This window comes from Paramisgurnus dabryanus, chromosome 18 (assembly GCF_030506205.2).
Source record: "Paramisgurnus dabryanus chromosome 18, PD_genome_1.1, whole genome shotgun sequence".
NCBI lineage: Eukaryota > Metazoa > Chordata > Actinopteri > Cypriniformes > Cobitidae > Paramisgurnus > Paramisgurnus dabryanus.
This window is the reverse complement of record NC_133354.1, coordinates 31,753,223-31,771,836: the sequence shown is the minus strand read 5'-3', so window position 1 is coordinate 31,771,836 and position 18,614 is coordinate 31,753,223. Positions and strand designations below refer to the sequence as shown.

At 45.8% G+C, this 18,614-nt stretch overlaps 1 protein-coding gene across 1 annotated transcript in view; it reads left to right on the top strand.

Moving 5' to 3' along the window:
• Window positions 1-6,927: 6,927 nt before the first annotated feature.
• LOC135776750 (solute carrier family 22 member 4-like) overlaps window positions 6,928-18,614 on the top strand; it is a 65,901-nt gene continuing 54,214 nt past the window's right edge. The window contains exons 1-2 of the mRNA XM_065287651.1: window positions 6,928-7,391; window positions 17,318-17,421. Coding sequence (XP_065143723.1) covers window positions 6,993-7,391; window positions 17,318-17,421 — 503 coding nt within the window. The 5' untranslated portion in view covers window positions 6,928-6,992. The remainder of the gene's footprint in view (window positions 7,392-17,317; window positions 17,422-18,614) is intronic.

Below are 18,614 nucleotides of genomic sequence, written 5' to 3'. Positions count from 1 at the left end.
ATCGGCCAATTCCGCCCACCTTGTATACTGAGGTGTGTACGCTCCTGCAGGGCATGCTAAGGCGAGGGGTTGTCCGGGAAAGCAGCAGCCCGTGGGCGGCTCCCATTGTACTTGTCCAGAAGAAGACGGGAGCTTGGCGATTCTGCGTGGACTACCGTAAGCTGAACCTCGTGACCAAGAAGGATGCTTTCCCTTTACCACGGATCGAGGACTCCCTTGCCAGCCTCACGCGGTCGGCGTGGTACTCCACATTAGATCTGGCCAGTGGTTACTGGCAGGTACGAGTGTCCGAAGCAGACCGAGAGAAGACCGCCTTCACGACCCCATTCGGACTATTTGAGTGGGACCGGATGCCCTTCGGGCTTTGTAACGCTCCGGCCACCTTCCAACGTCGAATGCAGCGGTGCTTGGGAGGGCAGTTAATGGAGTCTGTGTTGGTTTACCTTGACGATGTGATTGTCTATTCCCCAGATTTCGATTCTCACCTGCGGCACCTAGAAGAAGTCTTTCAGGCCATGGAAAGGTACGGGCTGAAACTGCAGCCAGACAAATGCCATCTGCTGCGACGAGAAGTCCATTTCATGGGCCATGTGGTCAGTGCAGGGGGAATATCTGTAGACCCTGGGAAGGTATCTGCAGTGAAAGACTGGAACGCCCCGAAGACAGTGAGGCAAGTGCGATCCTTCTTAGGGTTTGTGGGGTACTATAGACGGTTCATAAAGGACTTTTCGAAAATTGCCAGGCCCCTTAACCAGTTACTGGTCGGCACAGGTCGTAACCGGGGCCGTGGGACGGCTACCATAGTCTGGGATACGCATTGTGAGACCGCTTTCCAGACGTTAAAACGAGAATTATTGCAGGCTCCTATCTTAGCATATGCCAATTTCACGAAACCCTTTGTTCTGTACACAGATGCCAGCAATCTCGGACTGGGGGCAGTGTTGGCCCAACGACAGGACGGAGGGGAGAGAGTCATTGCTTACGCTAGTCGAAGCCTCCATCCAGCCGAGAGGAATGATGCAAACTACAGCTCCTTTAAATTAAAACTGTTGGCCTTAAAGTGGACTTGAGTGAAAAATTTAAGGACTACCTCTGGGGCGCCAAGGTAACGATCGTCACTGATAATAACCCCTTGGTGCATTTGCAGACGGCGAAGCTGGGAGCTGTGGAACAGCGGTGGGTGGCCCAACTTGCCAACTTTGATTACCAGCTGCAGTATCGGCCAGGGCGGGAGCATACGAATGCGGACGTTCTCTCGAGACTGCCCGAAACGGAGTGCCCTAGGGGCCATGCGGGCCCGGAAGAAGATAGCCGGGAGGAGGGCTACATGATCGGAGTAGTGGAGGCACCGGGAAGCAGGCAAGAAGTCGTGCCGGAGAATTGGGGCTGGGACCCCCGTCGGTGGGCGGAGAGGCAGGCCCAGGATCAGGATGTGCGACCGGTAAGAGAGTGGCTGGAACAGGGCCGACGGCCGACATCAGCAGAGAGGTTGGCGCAGACAGACACTGGACGAAGGCTATTGGGACAGTGGAAAAGGGCTGGAGTTGAAAGAAGGAATGCTGTGCAGAAGGATCAACGACCCGAAACTGGGGGAAGACGTACGCCAGATCGTGGTACCGGCAGACCAGGTGACCGCATTAGTTTCAAGCAAACCACGACCAGTTGGGCCATCAAGGACAAGACAGGACCGTGTCCCTGTTGCGCAGATTCTTCTACTGGCCTGGGCTGGAGGCATCGGTGCACGCCCTGATTCAAGCTTGTCCAAGGTGCACGCTGTTTAAGTCCAAGCAGGAGGCCCGAGCACCAATGGTACCCATCCATGCAAAAGCCCCCCTTCACATCATGGCCATGGACTTCTTGACGCTGGGCCGACCGAAAGACTGCTACCAGAACATCCTGGTGATCACGGACCTGTTTACGAAATACGCTTGGGCCGTCCCCACTCTCGACCAGACTGCAACCACTACCGCCACGGCTCTATGGCGGACTGTGTTTCAGACGTTTGGATGCCCAGAGTTCCTGCACTCCAACCAAGGGGCTAACTTCGAGTCTAGGGTGATCCGAGAGCTCTGCCAGCTGTACGGTTGTACAAAAACTCACACGACTTCATATCATCCCCAGGGGAATGGCGGCTGTGAGAGGTTTAACCAGACCCTGTTGGGGCTACTAGGAACCTTGGACCAACAACGACAGGACGACTGGGTGAGTGCCTTGCCAAATCTCTTGCAAGCTTATAACAACAGTGTGCATAGTACGACGGGGTATGCCCCTACTTACCTGATGTTTGGCAGACATGTTCGTATGCCCACTGACCTGGTGCTGGGAGTAACAGCAAGCCAGGAGGAAGTAAGTGTGACGGAGTGGGTGGGACGCCACCATCAGCGCCAACACTTCGCCTACGAGCAGGTGTCCAAGAGGATACAGATGGCAGGAGAAAGGAACAAGCGGTTGTATAATCGGACCGCCAGGGATGCCCCCCTATTGCCAGGTGAGAGAGTCTTGGTGAAGGACAATCGGCGGCAAGGAAAAGGAAAGGTGAGCGACCGATGGGAGACCATCCCATATGTGGTCTGCAGACAGCAGAGGCCGGGACAGCCGGTCTACACCATCCGGGCCGAAGGGAAGTCTGGTCCTGACCGTGTGGTACACCGCAACATGATCCGCCCATGCCCTAACTACCCTGAGACCGTGGAAGAAATTCCCACGGAACCTGCACCGGCGGCCCCCTGGATTGGAGGTTGGGCTGTGGTACCAGGAAGACCCGTGGTGGCGCCACCCCCGGTTGCCCCGAGGGAACCAGAAGCGGCACCTGAACAGGCAGAGCCCGACTCACCCCTAAGGCGTTCCCAGCGGGAGAACCGAGGCCGCCCCCTGCCCGTTATGGTGAGTGGACGACCCGAAGGCGTTCTAGGGACTAGAACGCATTGGCGGGGGAGGATGTCACAAGGTGACGATCTTTTTTTTTTGGTTCCGCCCGGAAGTGTTTCCGCCCGGACCGGAACAGACGAACACCGGACTTTCGGTGAGCGCCGCGAGCGGGAAAATCTGTGAATTGGACACAGCTATGCCTAGTTAACAGGAGCGGCGGATGATTGAAGGACACATTTGAACAGGGCAGTATTTAAGATCAGTTTAAATCACAGTTTGGGGCTGGTTGTGGACGTTGTGTTGCAGTGTTGTGTACACTCATCGGGTGTATTGCTGGTAGCGGTCGGGCTCTCTTTCCCAGGCTGAAGCAGTGCAGTTGGAGAAATGCTGTGAACCTTAAAGGTTGGAAAACGAACGAATGGAATCGTAAGCACAGTCATAACAGAAGAAGAGAACAGAGTATATGTGAGTACAGACCTGCAAGTGGATTGAGTAAACGCTGGAGAAACGCCCTGCTTTGCAGGATTGATGTTGCCTGTTGTGTGGATCAGAAACAAGGGACAGTCGATATTTATCGTTGACGGTGCTTGTGAGTATTAACATTTGGTGAAGACGCTTTGCACACTAACCTGTATTTTCAGTGGATACCTCCAGGAGAAGGAGGGTGGCCCTACCCCTGAAACAGTGTGGTGGGTGAGCCGAGGAAACATCCGACGGAAGCTAAACACAGCGACTAGGCCATCAGCTGGACCGAATATTTCCATCAACCACTGGACCTGGGCAAAGTGTAAAGAGAAGGGCGTCCTTTGTGTGCACTTGAGTGTGGTGGGTGAGTCTTTGTGTCGTGGAAACTTACACTTTTGACGTGGTGCTGTGTACTGCTGTGTACTGCTGTGTATTGCTTTCGGTCCACATAACGAAGCGGTGCTACGGAAACGATTTCCCGTCCAGACGTTGGGGTATTTCTGAAGAAACGGCGGTGAAGGACTGAAGGATTGGTGAATGTGTGAGTACAATTAAAGGTCATTAGTGTTGATGCGTTGATCTATCTAATACCCACTATTGCAGAGAGTGAGGTGTAGGCACTCCGCCGTCCCGGGTCTCTACGAAGGGGCGCCCCTGCTCGGGATACGATCGCCTAGACGGCAGACAGAGAAGGGCAGCGCTCGGCCTGGTGAGACGACGTGACGTGCCCACCCCCCTGTGACCAACGAGCTCGTCGTGAGGGTTCGCCCCCGACATTGCCAGAAGTTTACCTGCGGATCTGACCTATCGAGAGGAAGCCAAGATTAGTAAGTCCGCCGTACTTACCTTATCCAACTTAAATAATTCCCCCCACGTCTGTGCTTTACTGAAACAGGAGGGCACCGCACCCAGCTGCTGAAGAGAGAGAGAAAGAGAGTGAATACCAGAGAAACGAACAGTGTGAACCTCATACTTACCGTAGGCTGTAACCAGCGAAGAGGTGAGAAAGCCAAGTTGAACTAACTGTGTCTATGTCCCAGCTGCTGTCTGTGAAGAGAGAGAGGAAGAGAGTGAATACTAGAGAAACGAACAGGGTGAACCTCATACTTACCGTAGGCTGTAACCAGCGAAGAGGTGAGAAGGTCAAGTTGAACTAACTGTGTCTATGTCCCAGCTGCTGTCTGTGAAGAGAGAGAGGAAGAGAGTGAATATCAGAGGAAACGAGCAGTGTGAACCTCATACTTACCGTAGGCTGTAACCAGCGAAGAGGTGAGAAAGCCAAGTTGAACTAACTGTGTCTGAGTCCCACGTCCCGGACCCCAGTCGCCCCCTTGCTCCCTGTCATCCTCTCGGCCGTGGCCCACCTGGAGGGCAGAGCCTGATATTAGTTTTAATTCCCCCTTCCCCATTTCCAAGCATATTTTAAATATTTAATAAATAAAGATTGTTTTAATATTACCTGCTCTCGTTGTTGTCTGGTCATTGGGTTGGCTTTGGAGACCTCCTCGAGGTGGAAGTTGAGAGGGGGCGTGGCTTTGAGTGAAGCATAGCCAGCCCCTTGGGCGTGAAACTAACATATTTGATATGGGGTTTCCAACAGATTTTATAATCCAGAATCACAGAATTCTCTTTCTATTTTAACATTATTAATCATTAATTTTTCTTGTGTGTTAATTTTATGATTACCAAACAGCATAAATTTGGTTTTATCTATTATTTAAGTCAAACCATATTTTTAACTTATTAATTTCTGCTGTGACCACCTGCAATAACTACTTCAGATTTTCCCCTGAACAGAAAATATTGGTATTATCTGCAAAAATCAAAAATGTTAAGAGGTTAGTCACCCTACAAATGTCATTTGACCCAATATTGACCCCTATGGTACTCCACAGGTGATACCCAAGCACTCAGATCTGAACTCCCCTATTTGAACGAATTGAAGTTGGTTACTTATGTAACTTTTCATCCAATCTAATGCAACTCCTCTGATACCATACTTGTCCAGTTTACTGATTAACAAACAATGATCAATTGTATCAAAAGCTTTTTTTAAATCAATAAATACTCCCACTGCATATTGTTTGTTTTCTATAGCACTGGTGATGTCTTCAATTAACTTCATAAATGCCATTGATGTAGTTCTGTTTGACCTGAATCCATACTGACTATCAACTAGTAATTCATGCTTCTCAATAAAATTATCTAATCTAATTACACACAATTTTTCTAATATTTTAGAGAACTGAGAGAGTAAAGACAATGGCCTGTAATTCGTGAATTAATTTCTCTCTCCAGCTTTATATAGTGGAATGACTTTAGCTATTTTCATTTTGGTTGGGAATACACCTGTTTTAAAAGATAAATTATAAATATGAGTTTATGGTTTAACAATTGCACCAATGACATCCTTAATTAAAACCATATCAATATCATTCCACTCTGTTGACTTTTTATTCATACAATTGTTAACTATTTCAATAATCTCCATTTCCTCAGCTGGGGAATTTAATATTTAATGTCATTTAATATTTTATTATAATAATCTTTCTTACTTATCTTCATGATACTGGTCAATTTATTTTTATATCTTTTGTTTTTATTATCAGCTTCTTTAGTTCTGTGTTTTATAAATTCTTTATTCGAAGTGTTCTTTTTTTACAAGCATTTTTTAAATAATTTTGTCATCCATGGTCTCTCTTTAAATTTATGCTTCATGTTAAATTGTTGTAAAGGACAGTGTTCATCATATGATTTAAAAGTGGTCAGAAATATTAAATATGCATTATTGGTATCAGTCTCATCATACAATTCTTTCCAATTATATGCAAGTAATTCACTTCTGAGTGCATTTATTGATTCTACAGTTCTGACTCTCATGTAACTAATCTCATTAACTACCTTATACTTCTCATGATCCCAATCACACATTACAAAAACTGGCAAATGGTCACTTTTGTCATTTAGTATACTAGCAACCCACCCTTTAAACTATTATCTATTCGGTTTGTGAATATGTTGTCTATTAGAGTTGCACAGTGTGATGTTATTCTGCTTGGTTTTGTTATAAGTGGGAAAAGACTCACGCTAAACATTAATTCGATAAATTCATCTGTCAGTTTATGCTTATTGGGATTTAAGAGATCTATATTGAAATCCTCACAAATGAACATCGATTTGTGATCATTCTTAGTAAATAGACTTTCCATATTGTTCATGAACATTTCGATATTTGAACCCGGGGCTCTGAATACACAGCATACATCTATGCTGTGTTTTTACATCAACACATGCTTGGGCTATACACATACTACTACTGACGTTATTACGTGACAGGTCAGTATCAGAGAGGTAGATGGGTTTTTAATGACAAGCATTTTAATTATGCGTGTGTGTTATTTATAATTTTAAACATTAGAGATATATGATACATTTAACTATAATTACATATAAATTGATAATATAGATTATTTCTTGGGTTTTAAAATGTTCGAACAAAATTTTACATTGCACCTCTACCCCCGCCAGGGGGCATCCCAGCCCGGTTGTGAAACGCTGAGTTTGCCTCCTCCCATCTGTATAAAGCAGCAGGTTTCTTGTTGACGTTCTCACTAACTTTGAAGGCTTCTAAAGTTTATAACACACGTGCTTGGATTGAAATGAATTTTCCCGACTACGATGATAAAACGGCGTTTCTGGGCGAATGGGGACCTTTTCAAAAGACTGTATTTACTTTATTGTGCTTGAGTGTTATTCCTAATGGCTTCAACGGTTTCACGATGGTTTTTGTAGGCGATACTCCCGCTCATTATTGCCTGATTCCTGCGGATCTCAACATCACGGATGAATGGAGGCAAGCGGCTGTCGCTCCAGACGAGGATGCAGGAGAATCTCGAGTCAGTAAATGCTCAAGACACAGATTGGATATCATACAAAACTATTCGGACAGAGGCTTGAATCCATGGGTGGATGTGAATGTCTCCACTATTCCCAGAGAACACTGCTTAGACGGGTGGGAGTATGACAGAAGCACGTACATCTCCACGATTGTTTCAGAGGTACTGCATGTTTCTCAGGTTTCATTACTTAATTTAGAGAGGTTAATTGCGTTCTCAGATGTAGGGGAGCGGGGCACAACGTAACGCGGGGTTAATTGTAACACAGCTTTTTACAAAGTTACACAGGACTGAGCAAATATTTGCTGTCAGAATATATCTCCTGCAAATGTGTGAAAAGTTTTGATGTAATTTTGTTAAGATACCAGGCAAAAGTTTTATGAGACATGAAAGCGCATTCTAGATCATAGCAAAGCAAGCGCAAAGTAATGCATAAAAAATTGACAGAGAAAATGCGAAAATTAAAGCTCATTTTACATTTACAGCAGGGGTCTTCAACTACTCTTCTCCAATGGCCAGATTTTAAAATTGTAAATATGCGGGCCAAACTTTTACCCTCATTTTTACCTTTTATATATTTTTACTTTTACTATTATCTTTACTGAAAAATCCAGCTAAGACCATCATAAGTTGGTAGCTGGTTTAAGCTGGTCCTCCCAGCCTGCCAATGCTGGTAAAGCTGGTATGTCAGCTCAGCTAATTCCAGCTTAAAAAGCGACCAAATCACAGCTAGACCAGTTTGCTACACCAGCAAAACCAGTTAAAACCAAACTGGGAGACTAGCGAAAACCAGCTCACTGGCTTATGCTGGTCTTAGCTGGATTTTTCAGTAGAGATATGTAATCTATAACTTATATATTGCACAAAAAAACTGCAAACTTCTAAATCGTCAACCCATGTAGATTTCTTAACTTAAACTTCTTTTGATTATAAATGTTTAACTTTTATATATTTTTACATTTCAAGTATTCACAACATATTTTCCTAATGACTAAAATTGCACTTCATTGTTTCTTTTAAAAAAAATATTTGAAAGATATAAAGTCTAAACCGCCTTTCCATTGTAAACTTCATCCAGACATGACGATCAGAGTTGGCCCCCTAGTGACAGTCGTAATGACATTTCAGTTTAATTGTAAATACGTGTAAACATGGGAGAGGAGCTCATACCAGTGCAAGAGCCTTTTATCTAGGAATATATTTATAGTTAAAGGGATAGTTCACCCAAAAATGAAAATTCTGTCATCATTTACTCACTTTCATGTTGTTACAAACCTGTATAAATGTCTTTGTTCTGATGAACACAAAGGAAGATATTTTGAGAAATAATAGAAAAAAAGACCCCATTTACTTACATAGTATACTTTTTTCCTACTATGGAAGTGAATGGGGTCCACGAATGGTTTGGTTATAAACATTTCTCAATATATTTTCCTTTGTGTTCATTAGAACAAAGAAATGTATCTGGGTTTGTAACAAAATGAGGGTGAGCAAATGATGACAGAATTTTCATTTTTGGGTGAACTATCCCTTTAATAATTTACAGTAATAATTTATCAGTAATTAATAGTTTTCAAAGGATTTAAGTCAGTGTTACTGATAAATAATTAAAAAAGATTTAATCATTTTCACCTTGCACACAGTGTTTTGACTGGAACACACTGAAATACATCACTTCTTGTCGGCGTGTCACATGCAGTGTAGTTGCACAAGTTTAATTTTTTTAATGGATCCAAAGCTCAAATTGGATCCAATAATTACGCAGGCCTGTCATGATAGCTATTTTTCATAAGTAGTGTTAATTGTCCCAGAAATAATGGCAATGCTCTGTATTGTCTTTTATAGTTTGAGACCAATTTATGATTATATATGAAAATAAAATAGCATAATAATTAGGAGTGTAATGCAAAAATAACGGTTCGGTATGTATCTCGGTTTTAAAGCCACGGTTTGGTTCATTTTTGGTACAGTAAGGGAAAGAAATGCAAACATTAAACTGTAGGTCGTTTCTTACTATAATCTTTTTTTTAACAATTTGTTAACACTTTTTTTTTTAAACACTTTTATATAAAATTCAGGAAAGCTTGAAAGCTTTCTTGTTTAAAGAGACACTCCAAGTTTTTGAAAATATGCTAATTTTCCAGCTCCCCTAGAGTTGAACATTTGATTTTTACATTTTGAAATCCATTAAGCTAATCTCCGGGTCTGGCGGTACCACTTTTAGCATAATTTAGCACAATCCATTGAATCTGATTAGACCATTAGCATAGCGCTACAAAATACCCAAAGAGTTTCAATATTTTTCAATTTAAAACTTGGGTAACACTTTATTTTGCAGTGTCTTTGTTACACGTTACATGTAATTATCATAGTAATAACAGTTAATTAGGCATAGTTAACCCTAAACCAAACCCTAATCCTAACCCCAACCCTCCTGTAAGTACATGTTGTTAATGATTATTACTTAGTACTTAAATGTATAATTACACTGTAACAGTGATGCCGTAAAATAAAGTGTGACCAAAATTTGACTCTTTTGTAGTTACATTGTGTATTAAGACCTATGGAAAATTAATAGTTGCGATTTTCTAGGCTGATATGGCTAAGAACAATACTCTCATTCTAGCGTAATAATCAAGGACTGTCGTAACAAGGCTGCAGGAGGCGCAATGATATTACGCAGTGCCTGAAAATAGTCCCCTGCTATTGAAAGTTACCAAGGGGACTATTTTCAGGCGCTGTGTAATTTCATTGCAATCACAGCTGGATGTTTATCAGTATATTAACACTTAAAGCAGTCTATCTTGGGTCTTAAAGTGACAGTAGCCTGCTGCTTTCTGTGTTAGAAATGTTAATTTCATAACAAATATATTTACATATTTCAGATGCCTGAAAAGTAAAACAAGATTTAAATATTTGTATTTGTCATGTTCTGAATAAAAAGTAGTTTAAAACGTCTCGGTTACGTATGTAACCCTCGTTCCCTGAAGGAGGGAACGGAGACATCACGTCGTGACCGACGAATTGGGAACTCGCTTAGAGAGACCAATCTGCTTCGTATACTACTAAAACGCCAATGAACTTGGCATTGAGATATTTGCATAATGCTGGCGCTGCCCCGCCAGGTGCGTATATAAGCCGCAGGTGCAAATATGGAAATTAGCTTCATTTCGCTGAGAAAGCCGGAAAGTGTGACCAGCCGATAAACAGCAGGGAGCAGCCCTGTGGCGACGGGACGTGACGTCTCCGTTCTCTCCTTCAGGGAACGAGGGTTACATACGTAACCAAGACGTTCCCTTTCAGTCGGTCACTACAACGTCACATTGTGACCGACGAATTGGGAATTCCTTACCAAAACGCCACTAAGGGCTGACCTCTTCCAGTGTCTGAAGAATTAGGTTTTAAGGCAGAAGGCCGGGCACTAGATGTTCCTTAACCCCCACAGTAGTGCCAGCGACTGGGAAGCGCCCTATCTGAGCGGTATAGGAACGCTGCGGAAGCCACCGCCCCATTAAGGGCTATTGTTGGGCGAAAGTCAACCGTAGTTGAGGTATAAAGACAGCCGTGGCTGTGTAAGCAAAGCAAGCTCTGCTGAGGGAAACGTGGGCTAGTAGGATTAACCCCACGGAAAATAGTCACAAAAGAACCCGGTGGGACGCAATGTGGAGCCGAGCCAGACACGTAGGTTCGCGAGGATATAGCTAGTGAAAGGCTGACAGCCAATGCTCTGCAACATAAGCTGCCAAGGCAGCTGAGGAAGAACAATTCAAACCATTACGCATTTTTGCTCTGAAGGCCTTCCATACTGACACTGCTATGGAGCATCAGTCGGAGGCTGCAAGCCGACTTGCGAGTCTGCTCTCCGTGCTCTCCCTGGTGAGGAAAAAACACGAGAGGATACAGGTTCGATACGAACACTGTAAAATCTAATGAACGTATTAGGTGTCGCCCAACCAGCAGCTCTGCAGATGTCTGTTAGCGAGGAACCACGAGCGAGAGCCCAAGATGAGGCAACACTCCGTGTGGAGTGCGCTCTCAATTAAAGGGGCAAGGAATACCCTGCAGATTATAAGTCAGGGCGATAGTATCAACTATCCAATGAGACATCCTCCGCTAGGCTTGTTGCGATAGTCGGTGAAACGGTGATTACCGGGGCTTCAGCCTCTCACCGGTTAGATCACTTGCCCACGCGACACCGTCTTACACCGTCGTTTTGATATTTTCTTGTAATTAAATCATTTAGTTTCGTTAGAGAGAGCAAACACTTACAACTGTATGTGTCTGCTGTCTGAATCTTGCGGAGCTGAACGCGCGTCATCACAGAGCAGCGGCTGCGGGTGTCAGATTTCATTAATTCCTCAGACTGCAGCAAGCAGACGATGGCAGAAGCCGCGTGCTTACTCGTTTTTGTTATAAGATGCATATATGATGTTTAATGTAGGCGAGATCGTTTTGTTGTTGTGTTTTTCATTAAGAATAATAATAAACCCATAATTCAAGCTGCGCTTTATGGAGGAATAGCCGGTTGCTCTGCTTGGGACTGGCGGGTTTCTGTCAGAAGTACCTGCGCACATTGACTCAAGCACTTAAACCAGCAGTTGCACTCGCATTTACACGCAAATTCATACGCGATTTAACGCAGCGTACGCAAGCGCTGGATTTAAACAACAGTTGCATCTAATTCAAAAGTGAAAGTAAAATGCCCACTTCTGTCCATTTATAAGCCCCTCCCACCCGGTGAAACCGGTAACACCGGGTTTGTCACGCGCTGATTAACCGGTGGGAAAATTCTGTCACCGCAACAACCCTATCCTCCGCTTAGTGACAGCTTTCCCTTTCTGCTGACCACCATAACAAACAAAGAGCTGGTCTGAGGTCCTGCAGCTTTGCGTGCGAACCACGTAGAGTTGCAGTGCGCGTACGGGGCACAACAAAGCCATGGTTGGGTCTGCCTCCTCCAGGGGCAGCGCTTGCAAGCTCACCACCTGATCTCTGAAGGGAGTGGTGGGAACTTTGGGCACGTAGCCTGGTCTGGGTCTCAGTTTTACACTCGAGACAGCAGGACCAAACTGAAGGCACGAATCGTCAACAGAGAATGCATGTAAATCCCCTACACTCTTCACAGAGGCCAATGCTAGCAGGGTCAGAGTTTTCATTGACAAAAACTTCAGACTTGCAGACTGCAAAGGCTCAAACGGGGGACCTGTAGGGCTTCAGCACCATGGACAGGTCCCAGGGAGGAATAGAGGGAGGGCGCGAGGGGTTTAGCCTGCGAGCGCCTCTTAAAATCTAATAACCAAATCATGCTGGCCAACTGATCTGCCGTTGATAAGTGAGTGATGAGCAGAAATAGCGGCGATATCAACTTTAATGGTGGAGGGTGACAGCCTACCATCTAACCTATGTTGAAGATATAAAAGCACAATGTTAATGGGGCATTCTCTGAGGTCCTCGCGTTGCGAAGAGCACCAGGTGACGAAAAGGTTTCAGTTAAGTGCGTAAGCCCGTCTTGTGGACGGTGCTCATACCGCGTCGATGGTGTTAGATACCGCTTGCGATAAATCACCTAAACCTTGCGTGCGCTCAACGACCATACATGGAGATCCCACAGGTCGGGGCGCAGGTGCCATAATGTGCACCCTCCTTGAGAAAGAAAGTCCTTCCTCAGGGGAATCCGCCAGGGAGGGCTGTCGCGAGGAGCATTAACTCTGAAAACCAATTCCTGATCGTCCAGTACGGGGCGACTAATAAAAGGCTCTCCTTGTCCTGCCTGACTTTGCAGAGTGTCTGTGCCATTAAGCTTACTGGAGGGAATGCGTATTTGCGCATCCCCCGCGGCCAGCTGTGTGCCAACGCATCCACACCGAGGCTGCCCTTGGTTAGTGAATAAAATAGGCGACAGTAGGTATCATCTGGCGACGCAAACAGATCTATCTGCGCACGACCGAAATTAGCTCAGTCAAAATTCTTCCAAATTAGCTGAACCGTCTGGGGGTGGAGTCGCCATTCGCCGGGGCGCGCAGCTCGGGAAAGCGCGTCTGCCGCTGTATTGAGCGAACCCGGTATGTAAATGGCACGAAGGGACCTCAGATGCTTCTGACTCCAAAGGAGGAGATGACGAGCGAGATGCGACAGCTGACAAGAGCGCTAAAACCACCTTAACAGTAAATAACGCAACAGTCGCAATGTTGTCGGTGCCGGCTAATACATCCTTCCCTCGCATCTCCATAGCGGAGCGTACAAGTCCCAGATATACAGCCCTCGCGGCAGTTGGGGTGCTTTGCACACCCCTGAGACTGCAAGCCCGTCATACGTCGCTGCTCATCTTGGGGGCATCGCATGTGAAACAGAATGCCAGGAGACCCCTCAGGGGCATATCTTGCTATCAGAAATGATGGGTCTGACCACGGGGTAAAATTGAAATGACACGCAGGTGTAATGTTTACACGGTGTATGCCGGTGCGCCACGCTCTCCTCGAGACTCGATCGTAAAGCCAACGCTGAAGCGGTCTCATATGAAGCAGCCTGAGCGGTGTCACAGCCGCAGCTGCTGCCATATGTCCAGGAGCTTCTGAAATGGTTTCAGAGGGACCGCGTTCTTCCCTCAAACTAAACCGAGGCAAGTCAGAATTGACTGGCTGGCGCTCTTGTAAAACACGCCAATAAATCGATCGAGTCTGTCTGCCAAGAACGAGCTATTATAAGTCGACGTTAATATAAGCAGAATGCGAACAACGCTCTCTCTCTGAGATTTTAATGCCGTGACTAGCACTTCCATGGAGACACGGAGAGAGAGAGACAGCTCGAATGGTTGTACTTAATAATATGCCCACCCCATGACGCAGAGCGAAAAAACGGCGAGGGGAGATGGACACATGAAGTACACGTCTTACAGGTCTAAGGCTGCAAACCGATCTGAATATTGAAATACGAGCCTAGGCGTTATCAACCCTAGTGCAGGGCTGAAGCCGCCTCTCCACATGCCTGATGGGCAGCGCCCATAAGCGGACGACTTTCTACAAACACGGGAGGGAAGGGTTGGGTGGTCCCTCCAGGAACGCAGCTGCATCGCAACCCCCCGCTCCACTGAAGGGGTCCCCGCCCTTAGCGGCTCCGTTGGTGAGGGAGGTGAGGGGTGAAAGCTGAACAGCCGAGACGGCCGCCAATCACGTCAGCTCTTCGTGCCGTCGGGAAAGAAAGGCACAGGAGGTGAGGACAGAGAGGCCCGAGCAGCTCCGAAGTACCAATCATGTGGGCGGGACGGTTCGGGCGGAGAGGGGTTAACCCCTCCAACTCTATCCTTCCGCCGCTCGAGCGGGCACGGCCGCCATCTCCGGGACGACTCCGCCTTGGAGGGAAAGAATGGGCACCCCTCTGATGCTGCAGACGTGACGGGACCAGAAGGAGGTCCAATGGATTTGGCAGAAATCTTAGAACACGACTCTGCAGTCTCCACCGCAGCCTCAACCTGCTGAGGATGAGAAGGCCGGTAGGTGGAGGACGCATCCTCCGTCCTACTCAGCCTAGTGATGCGAAGAGCGTCCTGCGAGCGCTTGACAAGGACGCTGATCTTCGAATATACGAGAGAGTGGCTGTCTTTAAAAAGACACAGAGCTCTCACGTATCACTCTTTTAGGGAAATCACTCTTTAGGTGCTCACCTGATGATGCGCACAGGGAAAGGCAACGCACACACTAAACTCAAAACAAGAAAGATGCAGATCAGTGGAATACTGCGAGTGTCCGCTGTGTTAGTACTGCTTGTCAATCAACCTCAGCAACCGTTCCCAGAAGAGCAAGTAGCTTCTCAGTAGCAGATAACGCCGGCTTTCGAATCGAAAAAGCTAATTTCCATATTTGCACCTGCGGCTTATATACGCACCTGGCGGGGCGGCGCCAGCATTATGCAAATATCTCAATGCCAAGTTCATTGGCGTTTTAGTAGTATACGAAGCAGATTGGTCTCTCTAAGCGAGTTCCCAATTCGTCGGTCACGACGTGACGTCGTAGTGACCGACTGAAAGGGAACCATTACTGTCTGGTTTTTACAACTTTCATTCATGAGCAAAAATCTGCCTTTAAATTAGACAGGAATAAAGATTTGTCATTTATCATGATAATTATTGATATCGACTGAAATGGTATGCCGGTATCATGACGGTGGAGCGCTACGTGGCGATGCAACTGTGTCTCACTGGTGCGCCTCACTCGGCGGAGCAGCCGACCCTTCCCTCACAGGTCTGCAGGCATTCGTCATCCCTGATGGAGTCTGCGTACCAGGCCTGTGGGGAGGTGCTTCTGCTGTGCATGCCATGGCTTTGCTGCAGGTTCATCAGGCTAAGGCACTGAAGAACCTGCATGAGGGAGGTCACGACCTGGCAGTTTTTAAAGAGCTCCATGCAGCTACGGATCTGGCGCTTTTTGCGACCAAGAACACCGCACGTGCTGTTGGGCGTGCTACGTCCACCTTGGTGGTCCAGGAGCGCCACCTCTGCCTGTGCCTGGCGGATATACAGGATGCAGATAAAACCCGGCTCCTGAATGCTCCAGTGTCCCAGGTCAGCCTGTTCGGCGAGGCCGTTGAGAACTTTGCCCAGCAGTTCTTGACCACCCAGAAGCAGACTGAGGCTCTCGGTAAGATCATGCTGCGCCGGAAGAAACCTACCCCTGCCCCGTCGACGTCGGCACCTCAGCATGTTACATTACATACAACGTCTCACAATGCAGCCAAAGAGCGTGCTTTGTCGAATTCCCCGTCTCCGCTCAGTCATGCCTTTCTTTCCCCTCATGTGGTATCTGGGGGCTTGGGAAGAGCTTCCCAGCCCGTCGTGTTGGCTCTTATGCGCGATTCATCTCGGTTATGCAATTCAATTTGCCCGGCGACCTTCCAAATACTCAGGCATTCGCTTCACTACTGTAAAGTCTGCCGATGTGCGTGTACTACGAGCCGGTCCCTCCAGCCAAGATGAGGTCGGGGTTTTACAGCCGTTACTTTATTGTACCCAAGACAAGCGGCGGGTTCCGACAGATCCTAGATCTCCGCGTATTCAATCGAGCACTTCACAGAATGCCATTCAAAATGTTGATGCAGAGGAGAATATTTCAATTCATCCGCCCTCAGGATTGGTTTGTAGCCATCAACCTGAAGGATGCATACTTTCATGTCTCCATTCTCCCCGACACAGGTCGTTTCTCCGCTTTGCGTTCAAGGGGAGGGCATATCAGTACAAAGTCTTACCGTGCGGCTCTTTCTCTCCCCATGTCTTCACAATAGTTGCGGAGGGCACACTGAATCCCCTGAGAGAGAGTGGTGTTCACATTTTGGCGTATCTCGACGATTGGCTTATAATAGCTCAGTCCTGACACATAGATTGTGTACTCAAACACCTCGCCCGACTCTGTCTTCAGGTCAACTGGGAAAAGAGCAAACTTTGCCCCGTGCAGAGGATCTCTTTTCTCGGTGTGGAACTGTCTTCTCATAGTTTTAGGGCCCTATAATTTTTCGCTATCACGGAATTGGCAAATTAACGGAATTTCGCAGAAATTTGCATATTTTGAATTAAATTTTGTCTTTGTGTGGGAGAACAACGTATGTCTGGGGGAAATGCAGACCTGGGGAAGCAAATCTGGGCGACACACCCCCTCCCGTCATTTCAGACCACCTCCAACTATTGACAGGTCAAAAAGTAACGATGCGCTACTTATGTTCAAATTGAAATTATATTGACGTCGTTTTACATTTGTTCAAAATTATACTTATATGAGCTTGTATTTAAAATATATTTAAAAGGTCTTTTGCCACAGAAAACAATTTTGCCATATGGTATGTAAAATTAGAACTGTATTTGCTTGCCCTTGAAATAGATTTGAAATATGTCTTGAATTTTGATATGTGAAGGTTAAAACTAAATATATCTCCCAATTCAAAAATATATTACACTTTCTACAAAATGTATTTAGCATGTATTTAAAATATATTTTTAGCCAGAGAAATTTTTATTTTTTGCCCTATGTGTCATTTAACAACAGATACAGTGATTTAGAAATGTGTGTTATTTTTACACGTTTGTGTTGTTTGTGAAATGACAGTGGGATTTGGTGTGTTCAGATGACTGGAAAGCTCCACTGACCACATCAATCTTTTTCTTGGGAGTTTTGACGGGTTCTGTGACGTCTGGACTGTTTTCTGACAGGTTAGTCTGAAGATCTGATGATCCCATTTGTCATGTTTAATATCATAAATCCTAGTGAGGCATTATTAAAAACAGTATACGGGTCAATGACATGCATATTTTTTTGCCATGTGTCGACATTATGAACTTTAAAAATTACTTGATGCATTTATGAAATGTGTCACTTTATCCTATAAACACTATAGTTTATATACATTTTCAGTGTTTTTAATAATAAATATTAATTTTGATATCTCAGACTTGTATAATGTAAACTGTCCATACAAATTAACAGTTTAAAACAACTATTAAAAATGGTGTTTGATTTGTTACATTAACCGCGTTTTAAAATGTCACGGTTAAGTAATCGTAAACCCTCCGCTACACTGCATGTTTTTGTTTTCACGCACGCACACACAAACCAGATCCACTAACCACCAAGAGGCGCGCGAATGGTGCACTGTTTGACAAAGCTAAGCGTTTCAAAAGAATATGTGATATCGATTTTAGCCCTGATTTTGACTCGCCGACAGGTTTTGAGAAATCGCCGACAAATGCCCGAAATCACAGGCAAATCGATGCTCGTGCACGCGAGTGACAATCACACAGTGTGAATTACAAAAGACACGTTCTGAGAGGATCGCCGACGAGTCGCCGACACCCGTGAGATATTTGGCATGCTAAATATCTGGACCGGTCGGCGATTCAAAATCATGCCGTGTGAAATGTGTTTTGACTGACAATAACATCTGCGATGACCTACAGCCAATGAGAGAGCAACATACAGTGCAGCTGGAAGTTCGGGGAGGAGTCTCTCAAAACATTTCATCCTTCATAATCTTTATTTCTTCTTATTTCTGCTGCAAATGAGTGCACATGTAATTTGTATGGTAAGCTCCTTGCGAGCTACCATTTGTAATAATAATCCCAGTGTCACTTGAAAACTCCGGTCTTGCACGCGTGACCTCGCGTTGTTTCCTTCGCATCACTTCTCGCATGCGTTTGGTTGTGAGACGTAGTTTGCAGACCGGGACAAAAGTTATCAGAGATTCTTCTTACGGTAAAGTCATGCAGTATGAAAACCCCTGTCGCCAATCCATCATGCAGTCTGAAACAGCAGCGACTGAAGGCTACCCCAGATAATCACGCAGTGTGAAACCACAGGTGACCCGACTAGATAGGGCGAAACCAAAAGCGGAGTGAAGAGGTTCCGG